This window comes from Caretta caretta, chromosome 3 (assembly GCF_965140235.1).
Source record: "Caretta caretta isolate rCarCar2 chromosome 3, rCarCar1.hap1, whole genome shotgun sequence".
Lineage (NCBI taxonomy): Eukaryota > Metazoa > Chordata > Testudines > Cheloniidae > Caretta > Caretta caretta.
Genome location: NC_134208.1, coordinates 82442646 through 82462256, shown reverse-complemented (window position 1 = coordinate 82462256; position 19611 = coordinate 82442646). Strand labels below are relative to the sequence as shown.

Below are 19611 nucleotides of genomic sequence, written 5' to 3'. Positions count from 1 at the left end.
GTCAAGCCTGACCTTAAAAACTTCTAAGGAAGGAGATTCCACCACCTCCCTAGGTAACCCATTCCAGTGTTTCACCACCCTCCTAGTGAAAAAGTTTTTCCTGATATCCAACCTAAATCTCCCCCACTGCAACTTGGACCATTCCTCCGCGTTCTGTCATCTGCTACCACTGAGAACAGTCTAGATCGATCCTCTTTGGAACCCCCTTTCAGGTAGTTGAAAGCAGCTATCAAATCCCCCCTCATTCTTCTCTTCTGCAGACTAAACAATCCCAGTTCCCTCAGCCTCTCCTCATAAGTTATGTGTTCCAGACCCCTAATCATTTTGGTTGCCCTTCGCTGGACTCTTTCCAATTTATCCACATCCTTCTTGTAGTGTGGGGCCCAAAACTGGACATTGGTGAGGCCTCATCTGGAGTACAATGTCGAATAGAGGGTAACGATAACGTCCCTCGATCTGCTAGCAATGCCCCTACTTATACATCCCAAAATGCCATTGGCCTTCTTGGCAACAAGGGCACACTGTTGACTCATATCCAGCTTCTCGTCCCACTGTAACCCCTAGGTCCTTTTCTGCAGAACTGCTGCCTAGCTATTTGGTCCCTAGTCTGTAGCGGTGTATGGGATTCTTCCGTCCTAAGTGCAGGACTCTTCACTTGTCCTTGTTGAACTTCATCAGATTTCCTTTGGCCCAATCCTCTAATTTGTCAAGGGCCCTCTGTAGCCTATCCCTACCCTCCAGCGTATCTACCTCTTCTCCCAGTTTAGTGTCATCTGCAAACTTGCTGAGGGTGCAATCCACACCATCCTCCAGATCATTAATGAAGATATTGAACAAAACCAGCCCAAGGACTGACCCTTGGGGCACTCCACTTGATACCGGCTGCCAACTAGACATGGAGCCATTGATCACTACCCGTTGAGCCCGACAATCTAGCCAGCTTTCTATCCACCTTATCGTCCATTCATCCAGCCCATACTTCTTTAACTTGCTGGCAAGAATACTGTGGGAGACTTTAGCAAAAAGCTTTGCTAAAGTCAAGGAACAACACGTCCACTGCTTTCCCCTCAACCACAGAGCCAGTTATCTCATCACAGAAGGCAATTAGATTAGTCAGGCATGACTTGCCCTTGGTGAATCCATGCTGACTGTTCCTGATCACTTTTCTCTCCTCTAAGTGCTTCAGAATTGATTCTTTGAGGACCTGCTCCATGATTTTTCCAGGGACTGAGGTGAGGCTGACTGGCCTGTAGTTTCCAGGATCCTCCTCCTTCCCTTTTTAAAAGATGGGCACTACATTAGCCTTTTTCCAGTCGTCCGGGACCTCCCCCGATCGCCATGAGTTTTCAAAGATAATGGCCAATGGCTCTGCAATCACATCCGCCTACTCCTTTAGCACTCTCGGATGCAGCGCATCCGGCCCCATGGACTTGTGATCGTCCCAGCTTTTCTAAATAGTCCTGAACCACTTCTTTCTTCACAGTGGGCTGGTCACCTCCTCCCCATGCTGTGCTGCCTAGTGCAGCAGTCTGGGAGCTCACCGTGTTCGTGAAGACAGAGGCAAAAAAAGAATTGAGTACATTAGCTTTTTCCACATCCTCTGTCACTAGGTTGCCTCCCTTATTCAGTAAGGGGCCCACACTTTCCTTGACTTTCTTCTTGTTGCTAACATACCTGAAGAAACCCTTCTTGTTACTCTTAACATCTCTTGCTAGCTGCAACTCCAGGTGTGATTTGGTCTTCCTGATTTCACTCCTGCATGCCCGAGCAATATTTTTATACTCTTCCCTGGTCATTTGTCCAATCTTCCACTTTTTGTAAGCTTCTTTTCTGTGTCTAAGATCAGTAAGGATTTCACTGTTAGCCAAGCTGGTCACCTGCCATACTCACTATTCTTTCTACACTTCGGAATGGTTTGTCCCTGTAACCCAATAAGGATTCTTTAAAATACAGCCAGCTCTCCTGGACTCCTTTCCCCCTCATGTTATTCTCCCAAGGGATCCTGCCCATCAGTTCCCTGAGGTTGTCAAAGTCCGCTTTTCTGAAGTCCAGTGTCCGTATTCTGCTGCTCTCCTTTCTTCCCTGTGTCAGGATCCTGAACTCGACCATCTCATGGTCACAGCCTCCCAGGTTCCCATCCACTTTTGCTTCCCCTACTAATTCTTCCCGGTTTGTGAGCAGTAGATCAAGAGGAGCTCTGCCCCTAATTGGTTCCTCCAGCACTTGCACCAGGAAATTGTCCCCTACACTTTCCAAAAACTTCCTGGATTGTCTATGCACCGCTGTATTTCTCTCCCAGCAGATATCAGGGTGAGTGAAGTCTCCCATAAGAACCAGGGCCTGCGATCTAGTAATTTCCATTAGTTCCCGGAAGAAAGCCTCATCCACCTCATCCCCCTGATCCGATGGTCTATAGCAGAATCCCACCACGACATCACCCTTGTTGCTCACGCTTCTAAACTTAATCCAGAGACACTCATGTTTTTCTGCAGTTTCATACCGGAGCTCTGAGCAGTGATACTGCTCTCTTACATACAATGCAACTCCCCCACCTTTTCTGTCATACCTGTCCTCCTGGAACAGTTTATATCCATCCATGACAGTACTCCAGTCATGTGAGTTATCCCACCAGGTCTCTGTTATTCCAATCACATCATAATTCCTTGACTGTGCCAAGACTTCCAGTTCTCCCTACTTGTTTCCCAGTCTTCTTGCATTTGTGTATAGGCACTTGAGATAACTTGCTGTTTGTCCTGCTTTCTTAGTATGAGGCAGGAGCCCTCCCCTTTCGCGCTCTCCTGCTCGTGCTTCCTCCTGGTATCCCACGTCCCCACTTACCTCAGGGCTTTGGTCTCCTTCCCCTGGTGAACCTAGTTTAAAGCCCTCCTCACTAGGTTAGCCAGCCTGCTTGCGAAGATGCTCTTCCCTCTCTTCGTTAGGTGGAGCCCGTCTCTGCCTAGCACTCCTCCTTCTTGGAACACCGTCCTATGGTCAAAGAATCCAGAGCCTTCTCTCCGACACCACCTGCATAGCCATTTGTTGACTTCCACGATTCGACGGTCTCTACCCAGGCCTTTTCCTTCCACGGGGAGGATGGACGAGAACACCGCTTGCGCCTCAAACTCCTTTATCCTTCTTCCCAGAGACACGTAGTCCGCAGTGATCTGCTCAAGGTCATTCTTGGCAGTATCGTTGGTGCCCACGTGCCTACTTATGCTGCACTGAAGTTGTTCTGGAGGTTGGAAAATGACTTTTCTATGATATAGATACAATTTTAAGAAAATAATAAATGTTGAAATGTGTTTTTCCCTTTCGTTTTAGGTATGGGCAGCAATTCCTCCCTGGAAGCAAGGCACTATTTCAGAGTTTGTTGTAGCTAGTGGAAATGAGGTAACCATACCAAAATTTCGATATTAAAAACAAAAATTTCAGCAGACTTTGTTTCTTCCAAAATCTATGTAAATTGCTTTTTCACAGTTTTTAAATTTTATAGCTTTTTTTAAAAAAAAATATTTTTCTACTTTATGTAGTCAACATATTTTGAAACATGGAAAATTCAACAGCTGAGGTTTAGTATTGCTTGTTTAATTTGCAGCCTTGTAGTCCACTTGGTGGGTTGAGTTAAATCAGTGATTTAAATCCCCAATTTTAATTGTAATTTAAATGAGCAGGCAGGAAACCTTGATTTAAATAATTGATTTTAATCTTGTTTTATATTTGTATTTTTTAGTAATTTTCCTAAAGGAAGGTTGATTCTCACTGATTGGTAACCATTAAAATTTGTGGATTTACAACTAAACATAGCCTTTACACGAAATGTGGTTGTGACGGGTTCTTTCCGGGGTGCCACCTGGAGCTGGGGTACCACTGAGTCCCCCTAATCCACTAGCCTGGGCTCCTTTTACACAGAATTGCTGTGAGAAGCTCTCTCCAGGCTCCAGCCTGTACTTTCACCAGCACATGTACAGGTAGGAACACACCCAGCTGCAGGTACATGCAGATGCTGTGATCAGCCTTGCCTGGGAAGGCTGCAGCTAGGGAACTTCCCAGCTACTCAGGCACGCACCCTCTGTGGAATGTAAACCCAAAATTATACTGTCTTGCACTGCACAGAAAATTGTACAGTGTAAGCTCATTAAATTCGCCCTCCCCCCCACATGTGGAGAGGAATATACAAAAGCTTTCTGTCCCGAGTTATGACTCCCACACGCTGGTTTTAGATAAAGCAAAAACAAGTTTATTAACTACAAAAGATAGATTTTAAGTGATAGCAAACAGATCAAAGCAGGTTACCTAGCAAATAAACAAAAATGCAAACTAAGCTTAATATGCCAAAGAGATTGGATGTGAATAGCCGATCCTCACCCTAAGTGATGATACAAGCAGGCTGCAGATTCTTAAGGGGCAATCTTCACTTTTTTACAGCTTGGAATCTCCAAGTGTTCCAGTCACAAGCTAAAAATCCCTGGGTCTAGCACTTCCCCCAGTTCAGTCTTTGTTCCTCAGGTGTTTCCAGGAGTCTTTATGTGGGAAGTCAGTGAAAAACCAAGATGATGTCACTCCCCTGCCTTATATAACTTTTGCATATGGCAGGAACCCTTTGTTTTAAAGCTTGATTCCCATGCCCATCAGTGGAAAAATACTCATATCCCAAGATGGAATACAGCACCAGGTGACCTGGTCACATGTCCCAGTAGTGTCACAGCAGTCTTGACTCGAAGGCTGTCTGCAATGTCCTCAGGAAGGCCCCCAGGTGGGAGATAAGCTTCTTCTAAGGCCTGTTGTTTTCTCTAATGGCCCTTCCTCACCCAGCTTTCAGAATGAAAGCATCTTGTCTAGTGGGCGTTCCCCAGGTGTAAACACATTTGTAATACAGATACATAGTCAATATTCCTAAGTTCAGATGCAAAAGTGATCCATGCAAACAAATAGGATAGTTTTAGTCATTAAATCATAACCTTTCCAGTGATATCTCACATGGCTTTTCTTGCATAAAATACATCATAATTATGCCATAATCATATCAGAATATCTCTGTGGAAAATATGAGGTGCAGTGTCACAGTGGTACAATTTTTTGTTATGCATTAGAAGAATAACCTATACAAATGTATGTTAAGCTATATATTTGTTTAAATTTTATTCAGATTCTAAATTTGTTACATTTTATTTATTTTAGCAAATGTGAATGATACATTTCTTATTTAGTACATGATTAACCTTTTACTTATGATTTGTGTCAAGATCTATTTGCATGGAAACTAGAATCTAGTTAAAAATGCACAAAATCAGCATTAATTTTTTTAGTAGTTAATTAAAACTACCTTATATATGCTGAATACCTAAGAAAAAAGTTAATTTCAAATGCAGAACATGTTTTAATAAACTGATTTATTAAAGTCATTAGTGAATTGAATGGATTGTTTCTGGTCACCGTGTCCTTCAAGATTCTAGAACTAGAAGATCTCATCCTCTCATACTTAGCTTTTCTTCATAGATTGGAAGAGGAAAACAAGCTTTCCCACTTTTTTCAGCTCACAGCTGTTTTCTTAACTTTGAATGAACTAGCCATTGTACTGAACTAGTTCAGTAAACTGAAATTAAGAAAATATTCTCTCAGCACCTTCCGTCAATACTCTTGCTGTCAAAAGCTGGGTTAGCAGCTCAGCAAACTCTAGTTCAGCGGTTCTCAAACTGTGGGTTGGGACCCCAAAGTGGGTTGTGACTCCGTTTTAATGGGGTTACCAGGGCTGGAGTTAGACTTGCTGGGGTCCAGGGCCGGGGCCAAAGCCAAAACCCAAGCCCCACTGCCCGGGGACAAAGCTGAAGCCTGAGAGTGTCAGACCTGGGTGGTGGGGCTCAGGTTACAGGCCCCAACTTGGTGCTGAAGCCCTTGGGCTTTGGTTTTGGCCCCCACACATGGGGTGGTGGGGCTTAGGCTTTGGTCCCCCCTTCTGGGGTCGTGTAGTAATTTTTTTTTTTGTCGGAAGGGGGTCATGGTGCAATAAAGTTTGAGAACCCCTGCTCTAGTTCCAGGTTCTGAGCTAGTGACTTCCTCTAGTTCAGAAGTATGACTTTTTAAAAGTTTTGCAGTAAAAATTTACTGCTTAATTTTTTTTTATTTAATGTAAGTAATTTTAATAGATTATAGAAAAAGTTTAATTTTTAAATGAAAAATGTATTTAATGTAAATCAAATTTGAATTTTTTTTATTGAAATCCATATTAAAAACTTTATTTTTATCAACCCTGGTAGTCCACAAATATACTATTCATTGTGATTTAGACATGGCTGATCTTCTATTTAGATCTCTCACAAGCCCAAGTGTCTCAGTCACATGGAAGCTGCCTCCTTACCATATGTGGGTCTAACAGCATGGTCTGCAATAAACCAAATTGGGGGACTGAACCAAGATAATTGCAGTGGGAAACGGTAGGTAACTGGTCCTCCTGCTAATATGTTTTCATTACGTTTTGTGTGTTTAATTTTTGTATAGAGAGCTTACTGAATTTAAATTATTAAGATAGGTAAAATAAAAAATGATCGTGCAGAGTCATTCCTATATACACAAAATGGTAAAGCCTTTGAATTTGCATTAGTATGGTAAAGATACAGAGGTGACCTATATGGCTGAAAGTTTACTTTTTTAATTCAGGGCCTGAACTGCTAACCTTTATTCTGACAAATAGTCCTATTAATTTCAGTGTGGCTATTTGCTTAAGTAAAGCTTGTAGAATGAGACCCTCAGTTGTTTTGGTGGGGTCAGAGGACTTCTCATCTCACTTCCTTCTGAACAGAAGGAAAATCCAGTTGATCTTATAAACACTTACACATGTTCTTAACTCTGCTTATGTGAGTAGTTCATTAAAATCAATGGGACTACTCACATGAATAGAATTAAGAATGTGCATAAATGTTTGCAAGATCTTGACCTTGTACTTTCTGACCTCCTGTTATCGTGGTGTATTATGTTTTAATAAAATATATTGCAAAGGACATTGGATTTAATAAAAAGCTTTCTTCTATCTTTGGAAGATACTGAAGTAACTGGCTATTGTGTGCCATGGTAAATTTCATTATGAAAATATCAGGCAAATGTTTACTATATTTTGAGAAAATAAATTATTCTTTGAAATTGCTTCTGCTCTTGAAACTATTGGTATTACCCTGTAGTAAACAGTAGAACTTTACACTTATCCCCCTCTTTATTTTTTAAATATTTTAGGTAATTTTTCATTTTGGTTAATTTGTTGCATGTAAATGGGATAAATATCATTTAATGAGGTGCCTTTGGTTAAAAAAAATTAAAAATGCCCTACCTAGGTTACAAACATTACCTAAAAGTGAAAGCTCTTTAAAAAAAAAACTCCTTTATTTATACTGTTTCTTTACTTTTTGCATTTGCTGCAGCTTAAACAATGAAAAAACAACTAGTGAGTTTTACTTTCACATTCTCAGTCACTATTTAAATGTTCTGTTACTGCTACTAATGACTCATATGCACTTATAGATTGCTTTGTAAATAGTTTCTAGTGTATAACATCTTGGTTGCAAACAACAGGCTGTGGTCAGCCCCTGGGTTGGGGGAAATGAAAAAGTTTTTTGACCACTTGTTTTGTCTCTGGAAATGTACTTAGTGCTCTTTGCTTCAGCTATGGAACTCTTGTACCATGTACAAAGACGACCCATGTGTCCTGGAGGCTTTTAGAATAAAAAGATAACCCTCACCAAAGCTGTTCCAAACTTCCACTGAAATATTTTACTTCAGTCACTCTTCAAAAGATGAATTTTCAACTCTTTAGCTGTAGCTTTCTTCAAAAAATCAGTGAGAAAATAGCAAATTTTAAGTTAGAAAGAAAATTGGCAAGGTGTTTGATGGCAAAAGTATGTGCCTGTTTTTTAAACCAAAATGTTGAATCCAACATCCGGACAGCATACTACGATCTTGAATTGCAAAAGCAATTTCCTTCATCCCCAGCATAGTGAGAAGGTTTAAATCAGAAACATCCTTTGCTTGAAGGTACTGAAACTTCAATGAAACCCCCGTGGTGATATCTGAACTTCAGTCTTTTGAACAAAATAGTCACTGAAATTCTGACTTCAATATTCCTGCACTGAAGTCAGCAGATGGTTCAAAATTTACAATTCCAATTATAGGCTTCAGGTAACACTTTCTTATAAGTCTGTGTATTAAAGATTTAATAGAAAGTATCTAGATGAAGTTTATAAAACACCACAATTAGAGTGCTGAGTGCTGTACTGAGGACTCATATCATTAAAACTAGATATTTTAACAAAATATTCTACAATGTCTTTAATAATATACTATGAGGTATTTATTACACACAGGTGTAATGAACGTACACTTGTCAAAATAAATGAAAAACAAGTTTTATGATGCAGTAGCTCTGATCTTTATCGTATTTGCTCATTCTCAGTGTTTGCTATTCTGTAATCTCTTCCAATTATAAATGAAAACTAGCGGAGTTCTGCTCACCTTAACGGTAGCATTTCTAGAAAAGAAATGTATTTTGGTTTAGTACAGCCTCAAAATTATTTTTGCCTAGTCTACTTCGTTACACGTTTTTTTTTCTCTGTTAATCAGCTATAAAGTTTAATAATGTGATCTACATTCCATGAGTTCTAAAATGTCCCAATACTGTAAATACCACCACTTTAAACAAATATTTTCTCTTAGGTTTACATTGACAATTGATTTTTCTGTAAAGGAAATGTCACAACACAAAACCAATGAAAATTTGATCATAAAGTATGGGTCCAAACTTAGGAAGTGCTAACCTTATTCAGTTCTTTTGGGGAGAAAGTGTGGAAATAGTGCTTCCTTTAAGTTGTCTCTTGATGAAAATATTATTGGCCTATGGTTCCACTGCTGGATTAGTGGAAAACTCATATGAACGAGGCAAAGAGCTGCCTTGCTGTACTGGAAGATAGTGTTATTGGCACAGAAGTGTAAGTCGACAGTGTTGCCTCACATTTTTAGTCATCTGAAAGGTTAACTGTCCAAAGGACCAATTTTGAAAGAGAAACAGAGCTGTTAGTTTCACATAGCCTGGTATCTGAAATCTGTAAGAGACATTCAAGTAGGGTGTTATTAAAATTTTGCACTTTTTTAAAAGCTGACATGTTGGCACCTTCTCTAAAATATAACCCTAGGTATTTGTTATGATTGCTGCAATGCTGTATTCATCAGACTTTTGTCCTAGCTGCCGCTTCTCTTCTACATTCATGTTCATCTCCCTGTTGTAATCCTCCCCCTCATGTAAATAGGATCACCAAGGAATCTTTGTGTATGTTGAGTATTTCATTAGTTTAATTCACGTGGATTCTTACATAGTGGAATTGTCTTGCTATGCAGTTAGGTTGTATCAATTGGAATTGCTCTTGTTTTACAGAATATTAATTTTCGGCGCTTCAGGTGGAGTTGGTACCTTTGCTATCCAGGTGATGTATTACAATAAGCCCAGTATGAGGCCTTTATAAAAATACTGTATGATCAAGGTTTAGGGAAATGAGGTGGGGGCTGATGGTGGTGAATCGGGTGGGAGGGATAGCTCAGTGGTTTGAGCATTGGCCTGCTAAATCGAGGGTTGGGAGTTCAATCCTTGAGGGGGCCATTTAGGGATCTGGGGCAACTATGGGGGATTGGTCCTGCTTTGAGCAGGGGGTTGGACTAGATGACCTCTTGAAGTCCCTTCCAACCCTGATATTCTATGAATCAGCAAGCTACTGAATGATCTCAGTGCAAGCCCAAAGGTAAGAGAATATGAAAATAGTTTGAGATTTATCATTTCCATCTACTTTATTATCTTAGTCTAAGTTAGAAAGGAGTCGGTTTTAGGGGCAGAGAGGTTATGGGTGTAGGAAGTGAACGATTACACTTCAAGGCTTTAGTTACTGGGAAGGAGACTCCAATTTCCATGTGACTTGAAATCTGTTATATGTTTTGATTAGATTTTCTGCCTCTCTCACCCCCAAATGGAATAAACTGGTATAAATTGATAATGACTTCAGCAAACTGTTTTTTGTTTTCTGATATAAATTCTTCTTAATGTGTTAATATTTTTATGTGCATCAAATATAGTGTAGTGGCTTAGAATGCAATTCCCCTTCCTCCCGTTTTTAATCTCAACAGTTCTAAACTTTGGGGAGAGGAGATGTTTTTTAATGAGCTATTCATCTTGAAACTTGTTCTGAGTACATTTGCATTAAATTTGGGGCTTTTGATTGAAAGCAGTGTCCCATTATACTCAAGTATCTTTGTCTTCAGAGTATAAACAAACACATTTTAGATGATTGCACCACAAAGTGTTTTTTTCAGATTTCAAAGTTGTAAATGTAATAGCCTTTAGAAGAGCATGGGAGAGTTTTCAGTGGTACGCTATCTGCCTAAACCTTGATAAAGCAAGTTGCTAAATGAGTTCAGTAAGAAAGGTTGAGCCTGCCACTGAGTAGTTATGATGTCTACCTGTCATCATGTAGAATAATTCATTCCTGCATTAAGTTTATGATTGGCAAATATCAAAGAAGATATTGTAGTGAAGAGTGAGAATAAGGTATACAACAGAGGGTAGATTAAATTATTAGCAAAATTCCTTTCTGTCTGAGCAGCTCTGCAGACTATAAACTAACCCGCCATCTTCCCCTATAAATTTTTGCTCTTTGAAATTTCCACATAGCCAGATTATTGTTTCTAGTGAGCTGATTTACAACCAAATAGTCTTTACACTAGATTTGGTACATCTTTTTTTATACCTAGGAGGGTACACTATAACTATATATATATCTATTTATGCATATTTATATATATTGATTATATAGCTTAATACTTTCAGATTCTTATTAATGGTACATTCTTAGTATGTTAGAAAATGATGAATGATATCTTGCTTATTTACTAGATAATTATCTTTTTGCTCGTGACTTGTGACAAGCTGCATTAGGATGGTCATTGGAATTTAATTAAACACACAAAATAGCATATAAATCTTATTTTTATTAATGAAACAAGTCTTGAATAGTGTTCATGACCTTTTCTGATATATTTACAAAGCTTGAGCTCAAAATTTAGATGTTTTTTCCCCTGATGCTTTCTTTATTTAGAAAAAGAGCCTTTAACTCAAAGTTTTTGATAGAGGCTTAGGGATTCGGCATATTTGTTTTTTATTTAAATGTTTTAAGAGATCATAATTTTACAACTTAACATATTTTGTATTAAATTAAGATTTTATTTTAAATAAGTTTATTTTTAAAAATAAAAATGTATTATAATTTAAATAAGAAATAAAAAATCTGACTCAAAATTAAAAAAAAATCATTTATTTTTATCTACCTTGATGGAAGGTTTGCACTTTGTATATTAGCAGCCATGTGCATGCTTAGGTAGTCAGCAGCATCTGAAGAATTAACTGTCCAAATGGCCAACTTTGAAAGGCACAAAGCCTTTTACTTAAGGTAGCCTGGTATCTAAGATCTGTAAGAGGCATCAGAGTAGAAAATTATTATAACTGCATATCCTAAACACCATTTATGGAGTTGTGTGTTAGTGAGTTGCCCTACACAGTAACACAATGCACCTGCTGTACCCCCTCTGTATTGCAGATGTTTATTTGGATTCTGTTGATAATGAGATGTTGGTCTTCTCAGGTATTTTCACTGTTTAAATAATTTTTAAACCTTAGAATTTTTTATGTTGTTTTTTTTATAGTTAATGAAAGCTTGGGGTGGTCATGTGACAGCAGTTTGTTCTCAGGATGCCAGTAGCCTGGTGAAAAAGCTCGGAGCAGATGATGTGATTGATTACAAATCTGGAGATGTAGCAGAGCAACTGAAAATGTTACCACTGTATGTACTAATGCAGTTAAATATGTATATAGTGCTGAAGGGACATAGGCAGCAAGCAAACTCCCTTGCATATACCTTTTGTGTTGCTGGAATCCTAAATTAGTCTGGCAGACTCCCTGCCTCTGGGGTTTTGAGCCTTCCTGTTTGCAAAGCCTTACTTTCTAAAGCAAGCTCCCTGCCCTTCCCCCTTTGGATGTGGCCTGTGAAGTGAATATCATAAATACAGACTGCTCTGCAGTATTAAGTCAGAAAAAATAAGATTAAGTCAATGGGGAAGAGCTCACTCATTTAAACACATTTGAATGATGATAATGATTTCCGCAACTATATCAGCTTCCCTCCAAGGATCTCAAAACGCTTACAAACATTAATGAAAGACAAGGTGGATGAGGTAATATCTTTCACTGGACCAACATCTGTTGGTGAAAGAGACAAGCTTTCAAGCTATACAGAGCTCTGCTTCAGACTTAACTGCTTCATGCCTCAATTTCCCTTTCTGTAAAATGAACCTTTGGTGTTGGCATATCTCAAACAGGATTTGCAAAGCTTAATTCGGTAATGTTTGCAGTGTTGCTGTAGCAGGCCTGAAGAAGAGCTCTAAGCTTGAAAGCTTGTCTCTCTCACCAACCAAAGTTGCTCCAATAAAAGATATTACCTCATCCACTTTGTGTCTGTAATATCTTGAGACCAGCACAGCTGGAACAACATTGGAAACAATGAATTAAGCTTTACAAGTTTGTGTGCGGTAAGTAAGCACTAATAGCTCATTTTACAAAAAGGGAAACTGAGGCATGGAGCAGTTACATGACTAAAGTCTGATAGCAAGTGTGCGGCAGAGCTGGGAATAGACTGAGTTTCTCTGGAAGTCTAGTCCAGCTGTCTCAGATAAATAACAAATGTTTCAAGACAAATACATTTATGTTTAAAATGTTTCATTCAGAGTTTTCCTTGGAATTAGTAGTTTGATAGGAATTCTCACCTTAAGGATTTTTTGCTTGTTTTTTCTTAAAGACTTATTCAAATATAAATTGTGATAATTATATTTGAATCTAAATAGTTTGAACTTCAAACTTTCAAGCAAATATTACTTGGGAGAAGAATGCAAAGCTCTAGAATATGGGTGGGTCTACAGTTGCAGCAGTATGTAAAGTACAGACACAGTATGCCCAGCTAGCACGGGTATAAATAGCAGTGTAGATGGTGAGACACTGCTTAGGTGAGTAGAGTGTCCTACATGTCTGAACCCTACATGCACAAGCATTGCTTCTCCTGTCTACGCTTCTATTTTTTGCACTGTAGTGTCCTGCTGTCTCCCCATCGTGGGAGGCTTTTCCCGCCGCAGTGAAGCACTCCAGCAGCTCCTCTGCCTCTCCCCTAACAGAGCCTTTTCCTCACTGCAGTGAAAGGCCCCAGCAGAGGGGAGCTGCTGGATCCTTTCCCTGCTGTCAGAGCCTTTCAGGGCTACATGTAGCTGCACACCATAGTGAGTGTGGACACAACTTGCCTTTCAGATACCCTAGATGCTGCTGCATGTGTAGGCCAATGTAACAGTAATAGCGACTCTAAACAATTAGGGTGGTATTCAGTTTAGCTACAGTGAGATTGTTAGTTGGCCCTGAGATCAGCGTGTGATGGTTGTGTCCTGTCTGTAGTGAATGACCAGTAATATATAGGTACAATCTCTGTGTACAGTGGGGCTGAGTTATAGTGAACTAGGATTTAGTTGAAAGTCTGGGTCTTCCATGCTACGTTCCTGTGCACAGATTGTTTCAATGCCTTGCATCTGCAAATGGACATTTCAGCTATAGTCAATCTCTGCTTAGAATCACCTTTTCCCTGAAATAAACAAGTTAATTACAAGACTGTTGCCCTGTTTCTGTATTTTTTCAGTGCAACACCGTGCTTTTCAAACACACTTTCCCCCTGTTCCAGGTTTGATTTCATCCTAGATAATGTTGGTGGACCCACTGAAAAATGGTCTCCAGATTTCCTCAAGAAATGGTCAGGAGCCACATATGTTACTTTGGTAACACCCTTTCTACTGAATGTGGACAGGCTTGGAGTAGCTGATGGCATGCTACAAACAGGAGTCACGATTGGAACCAAAGCTGTAAAGGTACAGTAACAAAATAGATGCTTTAACTCCATGTAATAAGGAGTTTGGATGCAGTCAGTTTCCTGGTACATATGTTTTGGGTTTTTTTTGCTTCATTCCTGTGTGCTTAGTTAGGCATGCTTATACTCTTCCAACTATTTTTTTCCCTTTCCTTCTGTGGTAAACCCAGGACAAACAAGTACAAACAAGGGAGGGGTAGTAATTAGTCCCAGGGATTAAAAGGCCTCTCCCTGTCCACTGAGGAGAACCAAGGGGAAATAAATTTCAGATGGAAAAGGGGTTGCCAGGGAGCTAATTAGGTTCAGACCTTTTTAAACCCTCCCTGGCGTGGAAGTGCGGGGGCGGGGGGTGAGAGAAGCAGGGAAGCTGCCAGTAGGCTAATGGCAGCAAGACACCGAACCCTTCCAGGAAGGGAGGCTGCACTCCTTCCCCAGAAGGGAAGGAAAGCAAACACAAGGGACTGATCAGGGAAAGGAATAACCGGACCCTGTGCTACCTGTAAGGATTTGCCTTGCCCAAGCCGGTGTCTCCAAGGCTAAAAAGGACTGAGTCTGCTGAGGAGAACAAGGTACTTTGCCACACCTCCACATATGGGGTTGGTGATAGTTGAGTGAGAACCGATATCTGTCTGGCTGATGTGGGAGTGTTTTGGGTGCCTCTGAGTTAAGGTTTTTCATTCTACTTTTTTCATAGTAAGTCCTGTTGATATGTCCACAGTAAATGCAACAGATGAAATCCTGGCCCCATTGAAGTCAATGGGAGTTTTGCTTTTGACTTCATTGGGGTCAGGATTTCACCCAACACATTGTTTGTTTGCTCCAGTGATGCGCTGTCTTCATCCCTAATGGAGAGAATTCCCACAGGACAGCTAGGAAACACTTTTTATTTTCCTTTTTCCTTTCTTCTCTCTTCCGACTTGTGTTTCTGAGTGGTGATATTGTTACCCTAATTTTTCTGTCTTCACTTTTTAAATTTCTTTCTGTCGGAAACAGGTGAACTTTTTATTTTTTTAAAGGCTTGTTTTTTCCCTGAACGTGCAATTCTTGCTCTCCAAAGGAGTGCTTTTTCTACAGTTGTTGTGGTTGCATATTTGAATGAGACCCCAAGTCTAATACTGACCCTTTAAAAGGGAGGCCTCCTGTTCATGATGAAGTGAAGTACGAGCCTGGAAAGAAGGCTGTACCCATATTGCTCAATGCAGCTTTCTGCACGTTTACATGAGAGGCATTTTGTGTCATGTATCACGTTTCAATTGTATTTGAAAAATCAAGGCCCTGATTCTGTTCTCAAACCAGATTTCAGTCATTGGAGTTACTCCTGACTTGTATGGTTGAATGTGAGATCTTCCTGAAATTTTAATCAAAATCCCCTTTTTGATTCACCTCTTTCTCCTAGCAAAATTGGTAGGGGTAGGCCCCTATCTGTTTGTCAGTGTCCGCTTTAAAACGCAGCTATCTTCTGAAAAGCTACCTTGTAAAAATGACACCTTCTTTTTCAGCAGATTCTTTAGTTCTGTCTCTGCATGATGTATCCAAGAGTAAAAGCTGGCCTGTAGAATCTATATTACTGGCAGTGAAGTTGAGCTAGAAAAAGCTGACTTTCCTGTCAGAGCCCAGGTTGACCTTGTAGGGCTGCCTATATTTGTGTGTGTGTATATAATATAGTTGACTATTTATGTATATTTAACATAATTTATGTATTTTAATGTATAATTTACTATAATATATAATAATAAAAATAATTTAACAGTAGTGAATGACGGATTGACAGCTTCAAAGATGGAAGGTGGCTGGCTCTTCAAGGAGTGTGATGCATAGCAGCAACGTTAGCTTTTTTCACATTGCTCCCCTAGTGTGCCTCAACCCTGCCTCTATGAGTGAGAGAGGGTACAAATAGCTCATTCTTTCTAGGTCTGCTCGGTTCTTAGCCACTGATACTGCCACCGAGTATGCCTGTCAGCTGAGAGCTGGACTGAGACAACCAACCCACTTCAAATGGGCCACTATCCAGTTATCAGGCAGTAATGATTTTCTGCCATCACCACCCTGGGCTGGATTTGAACTGATTATATAGAGGTGAAAGGCTCTGACTCCCCAGCAAAATTCAGGATTCAGTGTGTGTGTGTAAACATGTGACTGTTTCTTATACAAGATGTAAACTGTGCAGTCTTGCTTTTCTGGCTGTGAAGATAAGGCTTTTATCACAACCAGCCAACTCATGCAGTTGGACACTGGATTTCACTCTGATCTTTTTGTGACGACGCAGCATCCATGTGCGTACATCTAGTCCATGTACTTCTGTGACATTTAGACACCAGAAAATATTTCCCACATTTTTCTTAAGATCCCTTGTTAGGCTCTGACTCTCTTGTTTAAATATGCGGTTCATATTTTGAGTTTCTTTGTAACTCTTTGTGTGATCTGTCCATTTCAGCACCTCTGTAAAGGAATCCATTATAGATGGGCATTTTTCACACCGAGTGGCCAATCTTTGGATGAAATAGCAAAACTGGTTGATTCAGGAAAGGTATGTTAGAATCAGTAATTTAACCCACTGTATTATTGCTGAAATAAATGCTTCTTTGCCTTAAAAAGTGTATAATTCACAGTTAAGGAATAAAACATTACAAGCTGCTCAGTGAGAGGGTTAATTGTTGCTCTTCAACTTTTCTTTCTCACTTAGTTCTTGCCCCAGTGTACAGAATGTAGACATTGGTGTTTCCTACTGTGTTAATAATAGGATTTTCCACTCTTTTCAGACATTACATTTACTGGGCTACAGGCAAAATGGGCTACTTTTGGCACTGGAAGTGATTGTTTAGCCTGAACTCTGACAATGAAAATGAAAAAAGGGTGTTGGGGTAGTAGGGACACCTGGTTGGTTCTTCAGTCAAAATGAACTTGACTGCTTCTTCTATCCATGTACCCAACTACCCCAACATGTACAGTGCTAGAATATTTAGTGTATTACAGGTCACGGCTGACAGGCATTGGCAGAGTGGTCTGGAGAATCTTGTATGTATTTTTTTTCTCTTTTTAGGAGTATAAAATTCAGTGATACTTTAACATAATTTCATCAAGCTCCATTGTCTTTTAAATTGTCAATTGTCATGAAGCTTTCCACAGTGGAATCAGAAAAGGGGCATGATGAGGAAAGTGTACTATTACTTTCCTAATTTTCCCAGGTTTAAGAGCTTGTTACAAGTTGTCTGCAAGAGAGGATGGGGAGGCTCCTCCTGACAGTGTAACTTGTCTCCCCTCCATCCCCCCACGCTGAGAGATGAGGTGCTGTAAGAACTGGCCTTGCTGTATCTGCATCTTTTGGGGACTTCCCCCCCCCACCCCCAGTGGGGAAATCTCCAGCAGAGATGCTGTGGACAGTTTCCTAGTGCCTTTGTGCTGCCGAAGCAGCACAAGGAAGAGAACCTGCCCCTATGCACTGTTGATTCTAGAACATGACTCTCCAGGCCATTTCACACTCCTGGGTCTAAAAGATTGGTCCTCTTCTAGAAGTGTGTAGGTTATCAAATTATGTCCCCATTTGGATTTCCTTTCTCTCCACTATATATTTCCCCCTCCCCTTCCAGAAACTGGTATTTTTAGTTTTGTCCTTCTTTTTTCCCAATTCCTGAATGATCTTTGCGCCACTTCATTGCTGCTATTCACCTTTTTAGTGCTGTTGACCAGGCACACAGGATAAGGTGCACTTCCTGTTCTGCTCATATACTCAATACGCCAGTATGTCAGCACTTCAAAGAATATTACCTCAGACTACTGCTACACAGGGGCTGTATTAGTAAATGGGTTGTAGTGTTTTATGACAGCGCTCCTGGCTGCAGCTTCACACCACTTCACTTGGCATTGCATCCAACGTTTCAAGCACAATCTGCAGCCTAGAAAGAACCCACAGCAGATGCTTCGTTTCCTATGATCTTGCATGACCACACTCAACAAATCAAAGTTTAATAAGGAGCAGAAATACCTTGTCTTCCTAGTTACTGCTTGTCCTGACCCTTGGCCAGTCACAGCACATTTGTGTTCTGTTCCTACTTTATGTTTAAAACAAAAATGCAGAATATGCCCATGAAGGTTGTCAAGGTTCCTCCCCCACTCTGAACTCTAGGGTACAGATGTGGGGACCTGCATGAAAAACCTCCTAAGCTTATCTTTACCAGCTTAGGTCAAAACTTCCCCAAGGTACAAAATATTACACCCGTTATCCTTGGAATGGCCGCTACCACCACCAAACTAATACTGGTTACTGGGGAAGAGCTGTTTGGATGCGTCCTTCCCCCCAAAATACTTCCCAAAACCTTGCACCCCACTTCCTGGACAAGGTTTGGTAAAAAGCCTCACCAATTTGCCTAGGTGACTACAGACCCAGACCCTTGGATCTTAAGAACAATGAACAATCCTCCCAACACTTGCACCCCCCCTTTCCTGGGAAATGTTGGATAAAAAGCCTCACCAATTTGCATAGGTGACCGCAGACCCAAACCCTTGGATCTGAGAACAAGGAAAAAGCATTCAGTTTCTTACAAGAAGACTTTTAATAAAAATAGAAGTAAATAGAAATGAAGAAATCCCCCCTGTAAAATCAGGATGGTAGATATCTTACAGGGTAATTAGATTCAAAAACATAGAGAACCCCTCTAGGCAAAACCTTAAGTTACACAAAAGATACACAGACAGAAATAGTTATTCTATTCAGCACAATTCTTTTCTCAGCCATTTAAAGAAATCATAATCTAACACATACCTAGCTAGATTACTTACTAAAAGTTCTAAGACTCCATTCCTGTTCTGTCCCTGGCAAGAAGCAGCACACAGACAGACACAGACCCTTTGTTCCTCTCCCTCCTCCTAGCTTTTGAAAGTATCTTGTCTCCTCATTGGTCATTTTGGTCAGGTGCCAGCGAGGTTACCTTTAGCTTCTTAACCCTTTACAGGTGAGAGGAGCTTTCCCCTGGCCAGGAGGGATTTCAAAGGGGTTTACCCTTCCCTTTATATTTATGACAAAGGTGTCTTGGGAAATATCTGTTTATGCAATAGAGAAAAGGCTTAATTATTCATCTGCCTAATAATCTGGACAGGGGATGCTAATGCTATTTAAAATGTATGTCATACATTTAAGGATGTCCTGATGTACCTTTTTATTGTTAGATGGTAGGAGGATAAAGGTGTTTGTTTAGTCTTTTATTCTGTGTCTCTACAAAAACCGGCTGTAGTGTCAAATAATGTTTTATCTACATAGTCATTATGCTAACAGTATTTAACTCATTGCTTTGTAAAATGCAGTATATGAAAAGTATTGTATAAAACCCATATCTGTTCCATTTGGATCTACTTTAATATCATGTAATTCTGTTGTCTGTACACATTGGTTCCCTCAAATTGAGTGATCATCGATTCATTGGGGGAGGAAATGTGAAATGCGGGGGGGTGGGGGAAGGGGATATATATGTCACAAAACATCCCACAACTAAATTATGAATAATATTTGTTTATGAAACTAGTTTATAATAAATGAGCCATATGGAGGCTAGACATGCAGATGCCATTGTCCATTGAAGTCAATGGGGAATTTGGATCAGGTTCTCAATCAGCATAAGAATATAGGAACAGCAATACTGGG

At 40.1% G+C, this 19611-nt stretch overlaps 1 protein-coding gene across 6 annotated transcripts in view; it reads left to right on the top strand.

Annotated features, from left to right (window-relative positions):
- The window catches only part of RTN4IP1 (reticulon 4 interacting protein 1), a 54425-nt gene that overhangs the window by 4005 nt on the left and 30809 nt on the right, over positions 1-19611 (top strand). For all 6 annotated transcript variants that reach the window (XM_048844889.2, XM_048844887.2, XM_075126615.1 and 3 more), the window contains exons 3-8: positions 3322-3390; positions 6307-6431; positions 9413-9461; positions 11725-11861; positions 13794-13977; positions 16411-16503. In XM_048844889.2, the coding sequence (XP_048700846.1) occupies positions 3322-3390; positions 6307-6431; positions 9413-9461; positions 11725-11861; positions 13794-13977; positions 16411-16503 (657 nt within the window). The remainder of the gene's footprint in view (positions 1-3321; positions 3391-6306; positions 6432-9412; positions 9462-11724; positions 11862-13793; positions 13978-16410; positions 16504-19611) is intronic.